A 19,403-nucleotide genomic window follows, 5' to 3' on the forward strand; every position below is an offset into this window, starting at 1 on the left:
AATACAGTTTTGATTATCGTGATAAAGAAGGAAGTTTAAACTTGTAAGTACATTATGTACAATAAAGCGTTCTTGGACATTCAACAAAGCCAAGTTTCAGTGCAGAACAACCTTTGACAGATCTACTATATCTACTACGATGCAACTTCTTGCCATAAATGCATTTACTCCTGCTCAGAACAGTCTGTGCTGAGAAAGAACAAAACCACAAGTGATCATTTGCAGCGAACACGCTAACGAATAATGTCCCTTCTATGTTCACAGGTCATTCCCAGCAGATAGAAAAAAAATGTGATCATGAAGTCATTAATAGACAAACAGCCTCAAACCACTCAATTATTGTATGATTTCATTTAAAAAAAAGATTAAAGTGTCCCATGATGATTGTTTGTTTTGATTTTTGATTCCTATGACGGAATTCTTTCTGCTTCACATTAATCCTTAGTTTTTCGCTCATCTATGTAGCAGTCTTTATTAAATATAGAGCTAAAATCCAACCTGCCATATTTTCACACGCAACACAGATGAGCTTATGGTTGCTGCAGAGCTTTAAGAAAGTTGTGTTAACTGTGGGTAATCTGTCATTTATCAAAGGAAAGTGCTCATCGGTTCTCAATACAGCTTTGCATTTTTGAGCTTTACAGAGATGTCAGTAAGAAATGTTCAGCATGGATTTATATCACAACAAGGAATGGATGCCTTTAAAAAAAAAAAAAAGAAAAAAAAAAATCACATTTGTGCATATATATTTATTGCCAAAGTAAAAATTCAACCGGAACCTCCCCTGACTAATAATCTTCAGAAAGAAATGTGCCACAGCTTTGAAATACAATTCTGATTTCGACTTCAACATTTGAATTATGGTCGTAGTTTAGCAGATTTCTAATGAAATGGAAATGGTCCTTTTGATTATGGTTTTCGTCACGGCAGGATTTGCACTGGAAATCTGTCAAAGGGAACCAACTGATCTGTATCCCAAATATTTATGCCTGTTTTCCCTGCAACATAAGTTTGTCATGCAACATAAGGAAATTGAGTTAATCCTTCTATTTTAGTGCTGCCAGTCCTGGACTGCCATGTTACATTCACACCTCTTACACACGTATATACACATAAAATGACATCTGAACCAGACTTTGCTCTGTAAGCTTTATTTAATGCAACATAGACATGGAATCCAGCTCGCTTTTTATAGATATAATATGTTCCCAGATACATACATGGAAATTAGGCATTACAGGAATTGCAAAGTTCAAGATAAGTAAATAAATGCAGTGACAACAGAAAGCTGAAAGAGATCATTGATTACACTTCTACTCGCAGAGGGGGTTCCTCATCGGTCTAGCATCAGCATGTCTTTTAAGATTGTTTTGCTCTGACAAATAAAATGCATTTTAATCTTTATCCATGCATAAACTTTCCAGACAATTCAATTTTAACGTATGACTCTTCATCCCTTGGATAAATGTCCAACAACTCCTTTGGCCTAAAGTAAGCAAATCAGACAAATGGGGAAAAATAAGTTAAATGTCAAATGTGATGGACAACCAGTAGTGGAAATCAACATTATCATTTTTCTTCATAAAAATTGGTCCCTAGAAGTGTTACAGTATCATAGCATCATATTGACTTTAATGAGGTATTCATGTGTGAGTGTATGTTAATGCTGTTGGTCCAGGCACAGCTAATACTTAGAAACTTGGTTGGAAACTTTGATCTGAAACATCATATGTTATAAATAGGTCAAATGTTTTGCAAGTTAATCTGAAATTTGTAGTTATCAAGTAAAGGTAGTGGAGTGAAAATTATAACATTCCCCTCTGAAATACAGAAATATTCAATTAAAGTACAAGTTGGAAAATGATTTAACATTGAAGAGTTGTAGATACACAATTTTAGGTGACTAATATAAAGGTAACTCACTTGCAGGCTCCTGTGTTGACACAGATCGTCCTCACATCATCGGTGGTCGTGAGTTCCTCGATTAATTCTCCGAGATGCGTCTTCACAAACTTGTTGCAGGCAGCTTTCAAAAGTCCAATTTCATTGCAGATGGACTTCAGCTTTGATGTCAGGCTCTGTAGGAGTAAAAATTACATTATGGCTCCTTCCAAGATGTTCCCACTAGATCATCTGGTTCACTGCCGCCAGTCTTTTAAACATGTTACCTCTGCTGTGGCGTTTGGTCCGACCAGCTTCTTCACCTTGTTTAAACTCCACTTGCACGCCCAGCATATCCCTGGAATCTGCAAATAAAAGTGACAGAAATTACTTTTAATTTTGAGAAAAGGGAAAAGTCCTGAAAATAATATTTTATATGGAGGACAAAGACTTGAAAACTAATGATCTACAACACACTGTTATATACTGGTTAGGAAACCACTGCTTTAGGTGGGCAAAAAATGAAAAGCTTTTGTCCTAATTTAAACTCTGGATTGTAAAAAGACAGTTTTGCATTGCTGTAGGGATCTTTTTAAGGTAAAGGATCAAAAATACTTCTTGCAGCACAGATCATAAGCCTCACGTTTTGTTTGGTCATTCTGGCTTAGAAACAAAGTCAAGCTTAAAGTGTTGACTTTTCACCAAGTCTGCAAAGTGTGTCACTTTCTTGATCAATAGTTGTGTCATCTGATAGTTAAAGATGAACATCGGACAATTCAGGTGTAACTTGCGTGCCTTCGCAGAGATTTCCATGTCCACCTGCTCCTCTTCGTCAGAGCCGATCTCCAAGCTTCTCCCACGGACTGTCCACACTGTGAAGAGACAAAACAGAAGTGTTTAAGAAGACTACACACCATAAAGACCAGGATATATAACATAAAAAAGACGACTGGAGACACACCTGAACACATTGCCAAAAGGCACAGAAGGAGTGCTGCAGATGAAGCCATTACTTGCAATGAGCGCTGATCTCTGACAGGTGGTGTGTCTGTGGCTGTAACACGTCTTATATCTTATACTTGTTTTGGGGAGAAGAGGGGGCGTGGTGGTGGTTTTTGTGGTGGTGGGAGTGGGGGGGGGTTAAATACCAGTCAGTGTACTCACTTGTTCATATGAAAGGAAATGGTGGGTTGAAGCTATAATAAGTACACATATACATCGAATGTGAACAAAAATAGCTGCGAAATTGGCAGAAACGTCACAAGAATGAAGTAATTAGAATTTTAGGGGTCAAAGGTCACTGCAACCTCACAAAAATATGTCTGTGGCCATAGCTCAAGAATGTATGTCCAAATTATGACATAATTTCACATGTTAAATGAAGCATTAACATTTTATATCTGAGGTCAAAGGTCAACTTCACAGTGACATCTTAATGTTGTGCAAAAACTCTTTTCTGGACATCGTTCAGCACCATAACTCAGGAACAGAAACGGAGACTGCGACGTTTGGTCGTTGACAGTACTGGTGACACTAATCTTGGGTGTCCACCTTTAAACCGTGCTGGTTGTATCGATCGACTCTGCTTTCAGGTTGATGATGTGGGTGAAGCATCCACATTTTAGAATTACCTTTTGCAGAAGCATCCATATTTAAAGCAACGTCCACTGACAGGATAAAGAAACTGTTAGAATCAGCTTCATTGGACAAATTCTTTCAAAGTCTTCACTGAATATATAAGTCTGGGCAAACATGGACGTCAACTGCAATTTGACTGGTTGACGAAGGCATACACCCATGCAGCGGCAGACTCATTTTAGTTTTCCATTATTTTGGCGGTGACAGCAGTGAGCTGAAAATAAATAAAGTGACACAAAGGACCCAAGTCCTCGGCTACCACGACACCCTGACTTTGTGCACACAAAGTCGACTACAATTGTAACTAATGTTGCAAGATATTTTCTGTAGTTTAAATGTAGGTTAAATGGCATAAATCATGATTTAGCTTTCAAATTGCGCATTCACACGGTGAAGCTTTTGTGGGATGTTTTTGTCATTTCCTGTAAAACTTTATTTGCTGAATGTCAAACCTCGTTTGTTTTTGATTTTTGCAGTTGTCAGTGTCTGATGTTATCAGCGCTTTACTTCCTGCCAGTGTCTGTTACCATCTCTGCCTTGTTTCCCAATCAGTCAGACAGATCTATAGACTGAAGCGCTGCATTGCCACCTCCTTGCTGCCAAATTATCTTTGAGCCTGGCTTTCAAGCAGTTCCTTGGATTTAGTTTGTCTTTCCTTGTGTACAAACCTTCAGGCTTATACGCTCACCTGCTTTCCCGTGTTATTCCTGCTCTTCAGTCCAAATCCTTGGTGCCATTGGCCACTTTGCCATACAGGATATGTAATACCACTGCCATAGCTAGTCAAAGTCTATTATCTTTGCTGATGCTTTTCTTCCAGTTTTCAAATAGTCATTGTTTTTGTTTTTTATTTTAATTGAATTTTTTAATTTGTGGTAGTGTGTTCTCATCATGCTGAGGAGCTCAGTGGAAAACTTCAGCTGCACTGACGCTGTTTGATTGTTGGTTGAAGACCAGCTAAAGCCCGTATCAATTCACTGACAGAAATAAACACCATACTCCTGCAAACTATAAGTGTTAACTCTTCCAACGAACACCCCAATTTAGTATAAAGTGGGCTTTACACCACATGTAGAAGTGCTAAAGGTGTGACAAGAGATTTGACAACTTCACATCCCAGTTGTGTCATGCTAATGGTGTGAAATCATCAAACTTCAGGACCCCCCACTAATATAGCAAATGACACTTAGACCGCACAGAAGTCAGCTAACCTTTCCGTTTAAGACATCATGACACTATATTTACTGCTCACAGTTTGAGTTTACACTCTTTCACGTGCACAACAGGCATGTAAAAAAATAACAGTGCTACAAGTGGGTTTTTTTGTTCTTACTAGGGTAGATGCCACATTAGCGAAGTGAAATAACAGAAGGTGAAGACAAGGAGGTAGAAAAAACTTGAATATTGTTTTTATAAATACATACGTAGTGTGTATCACACTGCATGTTCCTCTTAATTGTTTACACCCTACAGGTGCACCGGGAATGATCATGTTTCTCAACTACTGACTAAAATATCTGATTATTTCGCAGCTTAATTTTCCACTACATTCATCAGTTACGTCAGTTATCTGTTGTTCACTAGTTCAGTGGCTGTTGCACTGCACCATTACAGAATCAGAGGATTTGTCACTACATGTTGCTATTACTTTAAGGAATCAACAGGGGTGCTATATTCAAGCAATTAAGACCTGCTGGCGCCCTGCATAAGTGATATGAAACGATATGACACAATGATGCTGTTCAGTTGTGAGTGAATTGCTTCCTAGTACTTATTACTCATGTTGGTTCTGAAAGCCTTTCTTTGAGCTTGCTTTGTTTTCTGGTTTTTGGATCTTTTGTTTTTGTAACTGATCCAGCAATCAGTTATAAAAGCTCCTCATTTGTTTCAACCTCCTGCCTCTGATTCTGAGCATATGTTACCTTCTCCTTGTTAAACCGTTACTGACATCAACGGAAATACTCACTTTGGAGTTTGGACCTTTTTGAAAACAATAGGAAATGGTCATTGTGTGCAATTTGATGACTATTTCATTTTGTCAGCATGATTTTATAATTGGAAATGTAACAGCGAACACATTAAGCTAAAACTCAACAAAGAATCTTGTGGAGTTGTCCGATACTTGGTCAAAACGTTTGCAGGTTGTAATGCCTTTACACAGAATTTTTTATCGTTAAAAAGGTTTTGGATTTTATATTTAAAGTTATTGTGAAAAATAAAACTTTACAGGCATCTATGTGCATTATGGGAAAACTTTTTTTTATTTTTTTTATTGTCTTCTCAACTTTAGCCAGTACACACTTTTTTTTTCTGCTTTAGACACTGAATAATGAGTCACTATCCATTTGTTTTGTCAGTAAAATCACACCACAGTATGCATAATTACAAAATTAATTATTTTTTGGAGCCACTTGAGCAAATGATGAGCTCATTATCGCAAATTCATGAGCGGAAAGAGAAGCATAACAGAACTGTATGATTCACTCTGTTTTACTTGTTAAGTATATGTTTTTATACAACTTTTCTTTTGTGTGAGGAAATGCTGCAGAAACACCACTAAAATCCAACATAATACAGTTTTGATTATTGTGATAAAGAAGGAAGTTTAAACTTGTAAGTACATTATGTACAATAAAGAGTTCTTGGACATTCAATAAAGCCAAGTTTCAGTGCAGAACAACCTTTGACAGATCTACTATATCTACTACGATGCAACACCTTGCCATAAATGCATTTACTCCTGCTCAGAACAGTCTGTGCTAAGAAAGAACAAAACCACAAGTGATTATTTGCGGTGAACACGCTAACTAGAAATGACTCATTTCCTTTCTATGTAAACAGGTCATTCCCACCAGATAGAAAAAAAATGTGATCATGAAATCATTAAAAGACAAACAGCCTCAACCCACTAAATTATTGTATGATTTCATTTAAAAAATTAAAAAAAAAGATTAAAGTGTCCCATGATGATTGTTTGTTTTGATTTTTGATTCCTATGACGGAATTCTTTCTGCTTCACATTAATCCTTAGTTTTTCGCTCATCTATGTAGCAGTCTTTATTAAATATAGAGCTAAAATCCAACCTTCCATATTTTCACACGCAACACAGATGAGCTTATGGTTGCTGCAGAGCTTTAAGAAAGTTGTGTTAACTGTGGGTAATCTGTCATTTATCAAAGGAAAGTGCTTATCGGTTCTCAATACAGCTTTGCATTTTTGAGCTTTACAGAGATGTCAGTAAGAAATGTTCAGCATGGATTTATATCACTACAGGGAAAGGATGTCTTTAAAAAAAGAAAGAAAAAAAAAATCACATTTGTGCATATATATTTATTGCCAAAGTAAACATTCAACCGGAACCTCCCCTGACTAATAATCTTCAGAAAGAAATGTGCCACAGCTTTGAAATACAATTCTGATTTCGACTTCAACATTTGAATTATGGTCGTAGTTTAGCAGATTTCTAATGAAATGGAAATGGTCCTTTTGATTATGGTTTTCGTCACGGCAGGATTTGCACTGGAAATCTGTCAAAGGGAACCAACTGATCTGTATCCCAAATGTTTATGCCTGTTTTCCCTGCAACATAAGTTTGTCATGCAACATAAGGAAATTGAGTTAATCCTTCTATTTTAGTGCTGCCAGTCCTGGACTGCCATGTTACATTCACACCTCTTACACACGTATATACACATAAAATGACATCTGAACCAGACTTTGCTCTGTAAGCTTTATTTAATGCAACATAGACATGGAATCCAGCTCGTTTTTTATAGATATAATATGTTCCCAGATACATACATGGAAATTAGGCATTACAGGAATTGCAAAGTTCAAGATAAGTAAATAAATGCAGTGACAACAGAAAGCTGAAAGAGATCATTGATTACACTTCTACTCGCAGAGGGGGTTCCTCATCGGTCTAGCATCAACATGTCTTTTAAGATTTTTTTGCTCTGACAAATAAAATGCATTTTAATCTTTATCCATGCATAAACTTTCCAGACAATTCAATTTTAACGTATGACTCTTCATCCCCTGGATAAATGTCCAACAACTCCTTTGGCCTAAAGTAAGCAAATCAGACAAATGGGGAAAAATAAGTTAAATGTCAAATGTGATGGACAACCAGTAGTGGAAATCAACATTATCATTTTTCTTCATAAAAACTGGTCCCTAGAAGTGTTACAGTATCATAGCATCATATTGACTTTAATGAGGTATTCATGTGTGAGTGTATGTTAATGCTGTTGGTCCAGGCACAGCTAATACTTAGAAACTTGGTTGGAAACTTTGATCTGAAACATCATATGTTATAAATAGGTCAAATGTTTTGCAAGTTAATCTGAAATTTGTAGTTATCAAGTAAAGGTAGTGGAGTGAAAATTATAACATTCCCCTCTGAAATACAGAAATATTCAATTAAAGTACAAGTTGGAAAATGATTTAACATTGAAGAGTTGTAGATACACAATTTTAGGTGACTAATATAAAGGTAACTCACTAGCAGGCTTTTATGTGTTCACAGATCGTCTTCACATCATCGTTGGTCATGAGTTCCTCGATTAATTTTTCGAGTTGCGGCTTCACGTACTCGTTGCAGTCAGGTTTATAAAATCCCATTCTATCGCAGATGGACTCCAGCGTTGATTTCAGGCTCTGTAGGAGTAAAAATCACATTATGGCTCCTTCCAAGATGTTCCCACTAGATCATCTGGTTCACTGCCGCCAGTCTTTTAAACATGTTACCTCTGCTGTGGCGTTTGGTCCGACCAGCTTCTTCACTTTTTTTAAACTCTTCTCACACGCCAAGCATGGCTTTTCATACTGCAAATAAAAGTGACAGAAATTACTTTTAATTTTGAGCAAAGGGAAAAGTCCTGAAAATAATATTTTATATGGAGGAAAAAGACTTGAAAACTAATGATCTATAACACACTGTTATATACTGGTTAGGAAACCACTGCTTTAGGTGGGCAAAAAATGAAAAGCTTTTGTCCTAATTTAAACTCTGGATTGTAAAAAGACAGTTTTGCATTGCTGTAGGGATCTTTTTAAGGTAAAGGATCAAAAATACTTCTTGCAGCACAGATCATAAGCCTCACGTTTTGTTTGGTCATTCTGGCTTAGAAACAAAGTCAAGCTTAAAGTGTTGACTTTTCACCAAGTCTGCAAAGTGTGTCACTTTCTTGATCAATAGTTGTGTCATCTGATAGTTAAAGATGAACATCAGACGATTCAGGTGTAACTTGCGTGCCTTCGCAGAGATTTCCATGTCCCCCTGCTCTTCTTCATCAGAGCCGATCTCCAAGCTTCTCCCACGGACTGTCCACACTGTGAAGAGACAAAACAGAAGTGTTTAAGAAGACTACACACCATAAAGACCAGGATATATAACATAAAAAAGACGACTGGAGACACACCTGAACACATTGCCAAAAGGCACAGAAGGAGTGCTGCAGATGAAGCCATTACTTGCAATGAGCGCTGATCTCTGACAGGTGGTGTGTCTGTGGCTGTAACACGTCTTATATCTTATACTTGTTTGGGAGGAAGAGGGGGCGTGGTGATGGAGGCCGGGGGGTGGAAATACCAGTCAGTGTACTCACTTGTTCATATGAAAGGAAATGGTGGGTTGAAGCTATAATAAGTACACATATACATCGAATGTGAACAAAAATAGCTGCGAAATTGGCAGAAACGTCACAAGAATGAAGTAATTAGAATTTAGGGGTCAAAGGTCACTGCAACCTCACAAAAATATGTCTGTGGCCATAGCTCAAGAATGTATGTCCAAATTATGACACAATTTCACATGTTAAATGAAGCGTTAACATTTTATATCTGAGGTCAAAGGTCAACTTAGTGTTTTGTTTGTTCTTAATAGTGTAGATGCCACATTAGCAAAGTGAAATAACAAGGTGAAGAGAAGGAGGTAGAAAAAACTTGAATATTGTTTTTATAAATACATACGTAGTGTGTATCACACTGCATGTTCCTCTTAACTGTTTACACCCTACAGGTGCACCGGGAATGATCATGTTTCTCAACTACTGATTAAAATATCTGATTCTTTCGCAGCTTAATTTTCCACTACATTCATCAGTTACGTCAGTTATCTGTTGTTCACTAGTTCAGTGGCTGTTGCACTGCACCATTACAGAATCAGAGGACTTGTCACTACATGTTGCTATTACTTTAAGGAATCAACAGGGGGTGCTAGATACAAGCAATTAAGACCTGCTGGCGCCCTGCATAAGTGATATGAAACGATATGACACAATGATGCTGTTCAGTTGTGAGTGAATTGCTTCCTAGTACTTATTACTCATGTTGGTTCTGAAAGCCTTTCTTTGAGCTTGCTTTGTTTTTTGTTTTTTGGATCTTTTGTTTTTATAACTGATCCAGCGATCAGTTATAAAAGCTCCTCATTTGTTTCAACCTCCTGCCTCTGATTCTGAGCATATGTTACCTTCTCCTTGTTAAACCGTTACTGACATCAACGGAAATACTCACTTTGGAGTTTGGACCTTTTTGAAAACATTAGGAAACGGTCATTGCGTGCAATTTGATAATCATTTCATTCTGTCAGCATGATTTTATAATTGGAAATGTAACAGCGAACGCATTAAGCTAAAACTCAACAAAGAATCTCGTGGAGTTGTCCGATACTTGGTCAAAACGTTTCCAGGTTGTAATGCCTTTACACAAAATTTTTGATCGTTAAAAAGGTTTTGGATTTTATATTTAAAGTTATTGTGAAAAATAAAACTTTACAGGCATCTATGTGCATTATGGGAAAACTTAACTTTTCTTTTGTGTGAGGAAATGCTGCAGAAACACCACAAAAATCCAACATAATACAGTTTTGATTATCGTGATAAAGAAGGAAGTTTAAACTTGTAAGTACATTATGTACAATAAAGCGTTCTTGGACAGTCAACAAAGCCAAGTTTCAGTGCAGAACAACCTTTGACAGATCTACTATATCTACTACGATGCAACTTCTTGCCATAAATGCATTTACTCCTGCTCAGAACAGTCTGTGCTGAGAAAGAACAAAACCACAAGTGATCATTTGCAGCGAACACGCTAACGAATAATGTCCCTTCTATGTTCACAGGTCATTCCCAGCAGATAGAAAAAAAATGTGATCATGAAGTCATTAATAGACAAACAGCCTCAAACCACTCAATTATTGTATGATTTCATTTAAAAAAAAGATTAAAGTGTCCCATGATGATTGTTTGTTTTGATTTTTGATTCCTATGATGGAATTCTTTCTGCTTCACATTAATCCTTAGTTTTTCGCTCATCTATGTAGCAGTCTTTATTAAATATAGAGCTAAAATCCAACCTGCCATATTTTCACACGCAACACAGATGAGCTTATGGTTGCTGCAGAGCTTTAAGAAAGTTGTGTTAACTGTGGGTAATCTGTCATTTATCAAAGGAAAGTGCTCATCGGTTCTCAATACAGCTTTGCATTTTTGAGCTTTACAGAGATGTCAGTAAGAAATGTTCAGCATGGATTTATATCACAACAAGGAATGGATGCCTTTAAAAAAAAAAAAAAGAAAAAAAAAAAATCACATTTGTGCATATATATTTATTGCCAAAGTAAAAATTCAACCGGAACCTCCCCTGACTAATAATCTTCAGAAAGAAATGTGCCACAGCTTTGAAATACAATTCTGATTTCGACTTCAACATTTGAATTATGGTCGTAGTTTAGCAGATTTCTAATGAAATGGAAATGGTCCTTTTGATTATGGTTTTCGTCACGGCAGGATTTGCACTGGAAATCTGTCAAAGGGAACCAATTGATCTGTATCCCAAATATTTATGCCTGTTTTCCCTGCAACATAAGTTTGTCATGCAACATAAGGAAATTGAGTTAATCCTTCTATTTTAGTGCTGCCAGTCCTGGACTGCCATGTTACATTCACACCTCTTACACACGTATATACACATAAAATGACATCCGAACCAGACTTTGCTCTGTAAGCTTTATTTAATGCAACATAGACATGGAATCCAGCTCGCTTTTTATAGATATAATATGTTCCCAGATACATACATGGAAATTAGGCATTACAGGAATTGCAAAGTTCAAGATAAGTAAATAAATGCAGTGACAACAGAAAGCTGAAAGAGATCATTGATTACACTTCTACTCGCAGAGGGGGTTCCTCATCGGTCTAGCATCAGCATGTCTTTTAAGATTGTTTTGCTCTGACAAATAAAATGCATTTTAATCTTTATCCATGCATAAACTTTCCAGACAATTCAATTTTAACGTATGACTCTTCATCCCCTGGATAAATGTCCAACAACTCCTTTGGCCTAAAGTAAGCAAATCAGACAAATGGGGAAAAATAAGTTAAATGTCAAATGTGATGGACAACCAGTAGTGGAAATCAACATTATCATTTTTCTTCATAAAAATTGGTCCCTAGAAGTGTTACAGTATCATAGCATCATATTGACTTTAATGAGGTATTCATGTGTGAGTGTATGTTAATGCTGTTGGTCCAGGCACAGCTAATACTTAGAAACTTGGTTGGAAACTTAGATCTGAAACATCATATGTTATAAATAGGTCAAATGTTTTGCAAGTTAATCTGAAATTTGTAGTTATCAAGTAAAGGTAGTGGAGTGAAAATTATAACATTCCCCTCTGAAATATAGAAATATTCAATTAAAGTACAAGTTGGAAAATGATTTAACATTGAAGAGTTGTAGATACACAGTTTTAGGTGACTAATATAAAGGTAACTCACTTGCAGGCTCCTGTGTTGACACAGATCGTCCTCACATCATCGGTGGTCATGAGTTCCTCGATTAATTCTCCGAGATGCGTCTTCTCAAACTTGTTGCAGGCAGCTTTCAAAAGTCCAATTTCATTGCAGATGGACTTCAGCTTTGATTTCAGGCTCTGTAGGAGTAAAAATTACATTATGGCTCCTTCCAAGATGTTCCCACTAGATCATCTGGTTCACTGCCGCCAGTCTTTTAAACATGTTACCTCTGCTGTGGCGTTTGGTCCAACCAGCTTCTTCACCTTGTTTAAACTCCACTTGCACGCCCAGCATATCCCTGGAATCTGCAAATAAAAGTGACAGAAATTACTTTTAATTTTGAGCAAAGGGAAAAGTCCTGAAAATAATATTTTATATGGAGGAAAAAGACTTGAAAACTAATGATTAATAACACTGTTATATACTGGTTAGGAAACCACTGCTTTAGGTGGGCAAAAAATAAAAAGCTTTTGTCCTAATTTAAACTCTGGATTGTAAAAAGACAGTTTTGCATTGCTGTAGGGATCTTTTTAAGGTAAAGGATCAAAAATACTTCTTGCAGCACAGATCATAAGCCTCACGTTTTGTTTGGTCATTCTGGCTTAGAAACAAAGTCAAGCTTAAAGTGTTGACTTGTCACCAAGTCTGCAAAGTGTGTCACTTTCTTGATCAATAGTTGTGTCATCTGATAGTTAAAGATGAACATCGGACGATTCAGGTGTAACTTGCGTGCCTTCGCAGAGATTTCCATGTCCACCTGCTCTTCTTCATCAGAGCCGATCTCCAAGCTTCTCCCACGGACTGTCCACACTGTGAAGAGACAAAACAGAAGTGTTTAAGAAGACTACACACCATAAAGACCAGGATATATAACATAAAAAAGACGACTGGAGACACACCTGAACACATTGCCAAAAGGCACAGAAGGAGTGCTGCAGATGAAGCCATTACTTGCAATGAGCGCTGATCTCTGACAGGTGGTGTGTCTGTGGCTGTAACACGTCTTATATCTTATACTTGTTTTGGGGGGAAGGGTGGGCGTGGTGGTGGTTTTTGTGGTGGTGGTGGTGGTGGTGGTGGTGGTGGTGGGGGGGGTTAAATACCAGTCAGTGTACTCACTCGTTCTTATGAAAGGAAATGATGGGTTGAAGCTATAATAAGTACACATATACATCGAATGTGAACAAAAATAGCTGCGAAATTGGCAGAAATGTCACAAGAATGAAGTAATTAGAATTTTAGGGGTCAAAGGTCACTGCAACCTCACAAAAATATGTCTGTGGCCATAGCTCAAGAATGTATGTCCAAATTATGACACAATTTCACATGTTAAATGAAGCATTAACATTTTATATCTGAGGTCAAAGGTCAACTTCGCAGTGACATCTTAATGTTGTGCAAAAACTCTTTTCTGGACATCGTTCAGCACCATAACTCAGGAACAGAAATGGAGACTGCGACGTTTGGTCGTTGACAGTACTGGTGACACTAATCTTGGGTGTCCACCTTTAAACCGTGCAGGTTGTATCGATCGACTCTGCTTTCAGGTTGATGATGTGGGTGAAGCATCCACATTTTAGAATTACCTTTTGCAGAAGCATCCATATTTAAAGCAACGTCCACTGACAGGATAAAGAAACTGTTAGAATCAGCTTCATTGGACAAATTCTTTCAAAGTCTTCACTGAATATATAAGTCTGGGCAAACATGGACGTCAACTGCAATTTGACTGGTTGACGAAGGCATACACCCATGCAGCGGCAGACTCATTTTAGTTTTCCATTATTTTGGCGGTGACAGCAGTGAGCTGAAAATAAATAAAGTGACACCGGGGGAGGGGGGGGGATGACGTGAAACAAAGGACCCAAGTCCTCGGCCACCACGACACCCTGACTTTGTGCACACAAAGTCGACTACAATTGTAACTAATGTTGCAAGATATTTTCTGTAGTTTAAATGTAGGTTAAATGGCATAAATCATGATTTAGCTTTCAAATTGCGCATTCACACTTTGAAGCTTTTGTGGGATGTTTTTGTCATTTCCTGTAAAACTTTATTTGCTGAATGTCACACCTCGTTTGTTTTTGATTTTTGCAGTTGTCAGTGTCTGATGTTATCAGCGCTTTACTTCCTGCCAGTGTCTGTTACCATCTCTGCCTTGTTTCCCAATCAGTCAGATGGGTCTATAGACTGAAGCGCTGCATTGCCACCTCCTTGCTGCCAAATTATCTTTGAGCCTGGCTTTCAAGCAGTTCCTTGGATTTAGTTTGTCTTTCCTTGTGTACGAACCTTCAGGCTTATACGCTCACCTGCTTTCCCGTGTTATTCCTGCTCTTCAGTCCAAATCCTTGGTGCCATTGGCCACTTTGCCATACAGGATATGTAATACCACTGCCATAGCTAGTCAAAGTCTATTATCTTTGCTGATGCTTTTCTTCCAGTTTTCAAATAGTCATTGTTTTTGTTTTTTATTTTAATTGAATTTTTTAACTTGTGGTAGTGTGTTCTCATCATGCTGAGGAGCTCAGTGGAAAACTTCAGCTGCACTGACGCTGTTTGATTGTTGGTTGAAGACCAGCTAAAGCCCGTATCAATTCACTGACAGAAATAAACACCATACTCCTGCAAACTATAAGTGTTAACTCTTCCAACGAACACCCCAATTTAGTATAAAGTGGGCTTTACACCACATGTAGAAGTGCTAAAGGTGTGACAAGAGATTTGACAACTTCACATCCCAGTTGTGTCATGCTAATGGTGTGAAATCATCAAACTTCAGGACCCCCCACTAATATAGCAAATGACACTTAGACCGCACAGAAGTCAGCTAACCTTTCCGTTTAAGACATCATGACACTATATTTACTGCTCACAGTTTGAGTTTACACTCTTTCACGTGCACAACAGGCATGTAAAAAAATAACAGTGCTACAAGTGGGTTTTTTTGTTCTTACTAGGGTAGATGCCACATTAGCAAAGTGAAATAACAGAAGGTGAAGACAAGGAGGTAGAAAAAACTTGAATATTGTTTTTATAAATACATACGTAGTGTGTATCACACTGCATGTTCCGCTTAACTGTTTACACCCTACAGGTGCACCGGGAATGATCATGTTTCTCAACTACTGACTAAAATATCTGATTCTTTCGCAGCTTAATTTTCCACTACATTCATCAGTTACGTCAGTTATCTGTTGTTCACTAGTTCAGTGGCTGTTGCACTGCACCATTACAGAATCAGAGGATTTGTCACTACATGTTGCTATTACTTTAAGGAATCAACAGGGGGTGCTAGATACAAGCAATTAAGACCTGCTGGCACCCTGCATAAGTGATATGAAACGATATGACACAATGATGCTGTTCAGTTGTGAGTGAATTGCTTCCTAGTACTTATTACTCATGTTGGTTCTGAAAGCCTTTCTTTGAGCTTGCTTTGTTTTCTGGTTTTTGGATCTTTTGTTTTTGTAACTGATCCAGCAATCAGTTATAAAAGCTCCTCATTTGTTTCAACCTCCTGCCTCTGATTCTGAGCATATGTTACCTTCTCCTTGTTAAACCGTTACTGACATCAACGGAAATACTCACTTTGGAGTTTGGACCTTTTTGAAAACAATAGGAAATGGTCATTGTGTGCAATTTGATGACTATTTCATTTTGTCAGCATGATTTTATAATTGGAAATGTAACAGCGAACACATTAAGCTAAAACTCAACAAAGAATCTCGTGGAGTTGTCCGATACTTGGTCAAAACTTTTGCAGGTTGTAATGCCTTTACACAGAATTTTTGATCGTTAAAAAGGTTTTGGATTTTATATTTAAAGTTATTGTGAAAAATAAAACTTTACAGGCATCTATGTACATTATGGGAAAACTTAACTTTTCTTTTGAGTGAGGAAATGCTGCAGAAACACCACAAAAATCCAACATAATACAGTTTTGATTATTGTGATAAAGAAGGAAGTTTAAACTTGTAAGTACATTATGTCCAATAAAGAGTTCTTGGACATTCAATAAAGCCAAGTTTCAGTGCAGAACAACCTTTGACAGATCTACTATATCTACTACGATGCAACACCTTGCCATAAATGCATTTACTCCTGCTCAGAACAGTCTGTGCTAAGAAAGAACAAAACCACAAGTGATCATTTGCGGTGAACACGCTAATTAGAAATGACTCATTTCCCTTCTATGTTAACAGGTCATTCCCACCAGATAGAAAAAAAATGTGATCATGAAATCATTAAAAGACAAACAGCCTCAACCCACTAAATTATTGTATGATTTCATTAAAAAAAAAAAAAAAAAAAAGATTAAAGTGTCCCATGATGATTGTTTGTTTTGATTTTTGATTCCTATGACGGAATTCTTTCTGCTTCACATTAATCCTTAGTTTTTCGCTCATCTATGTAGCAGTCTTTATTAAATATAGAGCTAAAATCCAACCTGCCATATTTTCACACGCAGCACAGATGAGGGGGGGCAGCTTATGGTTGCTGCAGAGTTTTAAGAAAGTTGTGTTAACTATCTGTCATTTATATGAGGAAAGTGCTCATCGGTTCTCAATACAGCTTTGCATTTTTGAGCTTTACAGAGATGTCAGTAAGAAATGTTCAGCATGGATTTATATCACTACAGGGAATGGATGCCTTTAAAAAAATTTTAAAAAAAATATCACATTTGTGCATACATATTTATTGCCAAAGTAAAAATTCAACCGGAACCTCCACTGACTAATAATCTTCAGAAAGCAATGTGCCACAGCTTTGAAATACAATTCTGATTTCGACTTCAACATTTGAATTATGGTCGTAGTTTAGCAGATTTCTAATGAAATGGAAATGGTCCTTTTGATTATGGTTTTCGTCACGGCAGGATTTGCACTGGAAATCTGTCAAAGGGAACCAACTGATCTGTATCCCAAATGTTTATGCCTGTTTTCCCTGCAACATAAGTTTGTCATGCAACATAAGGAAATTGAGTTAATCCTTCTATTTTAGTGCTGCCAGTCCTGGACTGCCATGTTACATTCACACCTCTTACACACGTATATACACATAAAATGACATCCGAACCAGACTTTGCTCTGTAAGCTTTATTTAATGCAACATAGACATGGAATCCAGCTCGCTTTTTATAGATATAATATGTTCCCAGATACATACATGGAAATTAGGCATTACAGGAATTGCAAAGTTCAAGATAAGTAAATAAATGCAGTGACAACAGAAAGCTGAAAGAGATCATTGATTACACTTCTACTCGCAGAGGGGGTTCCTCATCGGTCTAGCATCAGCATGTCTTTTAAGATTTTTTTGCTCTGACAAATAAAATGCATTTTAATCTTTATCCATGCATCAACTTTCCAGACAATTCAATTTTAACGTATGACTCTTCATCCCCTGGATAAATGTCCAACAGCTCCTTTGGCCTAAAGAAAGCAAATCAGACAAACGGGGAAAAATAAGTTAAATGTCAAATGTGATGGACAACCAGTGGTGGAAATCAACATTATCATTTTTCTTCATAAAAACTGGTCCCTAGAAGTGTTACAGTATCATAGCATCATATTGACTTTAATGAGGTATTCATGTGTGAGTGTATGTTAATGCTGTTGGTCCAGGCACAGCTAATACTTAGAAACTTGGTTGGAAACTTTGATCTGAAACATCATATGTTATAAATAGGTCAAATGTTTTGCAAGTTAATCTGAAATTTATAGTTATCAAGTAAAGGTAGTGGAGTGAAAATTATAACATTCCCCTCTGAAATACAGAAATATTCAATTAAAGTACAAGTTGGAAAATGATTTAACATTGAAGAGTTGTAGATACACAATTTTAGGTGACTAATATAAAGGTAACTCACTTGCAGGCTCCTGTGTTGACACAGATCGTCCTCACATCATCGGTGGTCATGAGTTCCTCGATTAATTCTCCGAGATGCGTCTTCACAAACTTGTTGCAGGCAGCTTTCAAAAGTCCAATTTCATTGCAGATGGACTTCAGCTTTGATTTCAGGCTCTGTAGGAGTAAAAATTACATTATGGCTCCTTCCAAGATGTTCCCACTAGATCATCGGGTTCACTGTCGCCAGTCTTTTAAACATGTTACCTCTGCTGTGGCGTTTGGTCCGACCAGCTTCTTCACCTTGTTTAAACTCCACTTGCACGCCCAGCATATCCCTGGAATCTGCAAATAAAAGTGACAGGAATTACTTTTAATTTTGAGCAAAGGGAAAAGTCCTGAAAATAATATTTCATATGGAGGACAAAGACTTGAAAACTAATGATCTACAACACACTGTTATATACTGGTTAGGAAACCACTGCTTTAGGTGGGCAAAAAATGAAAAGCTTTTGTCCTAATTTAAACTCTGGATTGTAAAAAGACAGTTTTGCATTGCTGTAGGGATCTTTTTAAGGTAAAGGATCAAAAATACTTCTTGCAGCACAGATCATAAGCCTCACGTTTTGTTTGGTCATTCTGGCTTAGAAACAAAGTCAAGCTTAAAGTGTTGACTTGTCACCAAGTCTGCAAAGTGTGTCACTTTCTTGATCAATAGTTGTGTCATCTGATAGTTAAAGATGAACATCGGACGATTCAGGTGTAACTTGCGTGCCTTCGCAGAGATTTCCATGTCCACCTGCTCTTCTTCATCAGAGCCGATCTCCAAGCTTCTCCCACGGACTGTCCACACTGTGAAGAGACAAAACAGAAGTGTTTAAGAAGACTACACACCATAAAGACCAGGATATATAACATAAAAAAGACGACTGGAGACACACCTGAACACATTGCCAAAAGGCACAGAAGGAGTGCTGCAGATGAAGCCATTACTTGCAATGAGCGCTGATCTCTGACAGGTGGTGTGTCTGTGGCTGTAACACGTCTTATATCTTATACTTGTTTTGGGGAGAAGAGGGGGCGTGGTGGTGGTTTTTGTGGTGGTGGGAGGGGGGGGGGGGGGTTAAATACCAGTCAGTGTACTCACTTGTTCATATGAAAGGAAATGGTGGGTTGAAGCTATAATAAGTACACATATACATCGAATGTGAACAAAAATAGCTGCGAAATTGGCA

At 37.4% G+C, this 19,403-nt stretch overlaps 4 protein-coding genes across 4 annotated transcripts; all 4 read right to left on the bottom strand.

Moving 5' to 3' along the window:
* Positions 1–1,135: 1,135 nt before the first annotated feature.
* LOC138199671 (antimicrobial peptide NK-lysin-like) lies at positions 1,136–2,908 on the bottom strand. Its single transcript, XM_069151810.1, has 6 exons — positions 2,843–2,908; positions 2,669–2,753; position 2,430; positions 2,169–2,246; positions 1,924–2,078; positions 1,136–1,486 (listed from the first exon to the last, which is right to left on the bottom strand). Exons 1-6 carry the CDS (start codon positions 2,889–2,891, stop codon positions 1,402–1,404), a joined length of 453 nt encoding a protein of 150 aa, XP_069007911.1. The 5' UTR covers positions 2,892–2,908; the 3' UTR covers positions 1,136–1,401.
* Positions 2,909–6,830: 3,922 nt separating this feature from the next.
* On the bottom strand, positions 6,831–9,010 carry LOC138199672 (antimicrobial peptide NK-lysin-like). The gene is made up of 5 exons (XM_069151811.1): positions 8,944–9,010; positions 8,778–8,854; positions 8,270–8,347; positions 8,025–8,179; positions 6,831–7,587 (listed from the first exon to the last, which is right to left on the bottom strand). Coding segments are annotated over exons 1-5 (360 nt in total). The 5' UTR covers positions 8,993–9,010; the 3' UTR covers positions 6,831–7,586.
* Positions 9,011–11,515: 2,505 nt separating this feature from the next.
* Positions 11,516–13,286, bottom strand: LOC138199673 (antimicrobial peptide NK-lysin-like). Its single transcript, XM_069151812.1, has 5 exons — positions 13,221–13,286; positions 13,055–13,131; positions 12,549–12,626; positions 12,304–12,458; positions 11,516–11,866 (listed from the first exon to the last, which is right to left on the bottom strand). Exons 1-5 carry the CDS (start codon positions 13,267–13,269, stop codon positions 11,782–11,784), a joined length of 444 nt encoding a protein of 147 aa, XP_069007913.1. The 5' UTR covers positions 13,270–13,286; the 3' UTR covers positions 11,516–11,781.
* Positions 13,287–17,085: 3,799 nt separating this feature from the next.
* On the bottom strand, positions 17,086–19,175 carry LOC138199674 (antimicrobial peptide NK-lysin-like). The gene is made up of 5 exons (XM_069151813.1): positions 19,110–19,175; positions 18,944–19,020; positions 18,436–18,513; positions 18,191–18,345; positions 17,086–17,753 (listed from the first exon to the last, which is right to left on the bottom strand). The coding sequence occupies exons 1-5, from the start codon at positions 19,156–19,158 to the stop codon at positions 17,669–17,671; spliced, it is 444 nt and encodes a 147-aa protein (XP_069007914.1). The 5' UTR covers positions 19,159–19,175; the 3' UTR covers positions 17,086–17,668.
* Between the last annotated feature and the right edge of the window lie 228 nt (positions 19,176–19,403).

The sequence above is a fragment of the Embiotoca jacksoni genome, unplaced genomic scaffold (assembly GCF_022577435.1).
Source record: "Embiotoca jacksoni isolate LCO1_2020_lvr unplaced genomic scaffold, fEmbJac1.0.p SCAF_18, whole genome shotgun sequence".
In the NCBI taxonomy this organism is placed as follows: Eukaryota; Metazoa; Chordata; class Actinopteri; family Embiotocidae; genus Embiotoca; species Embiotoca jacksoni.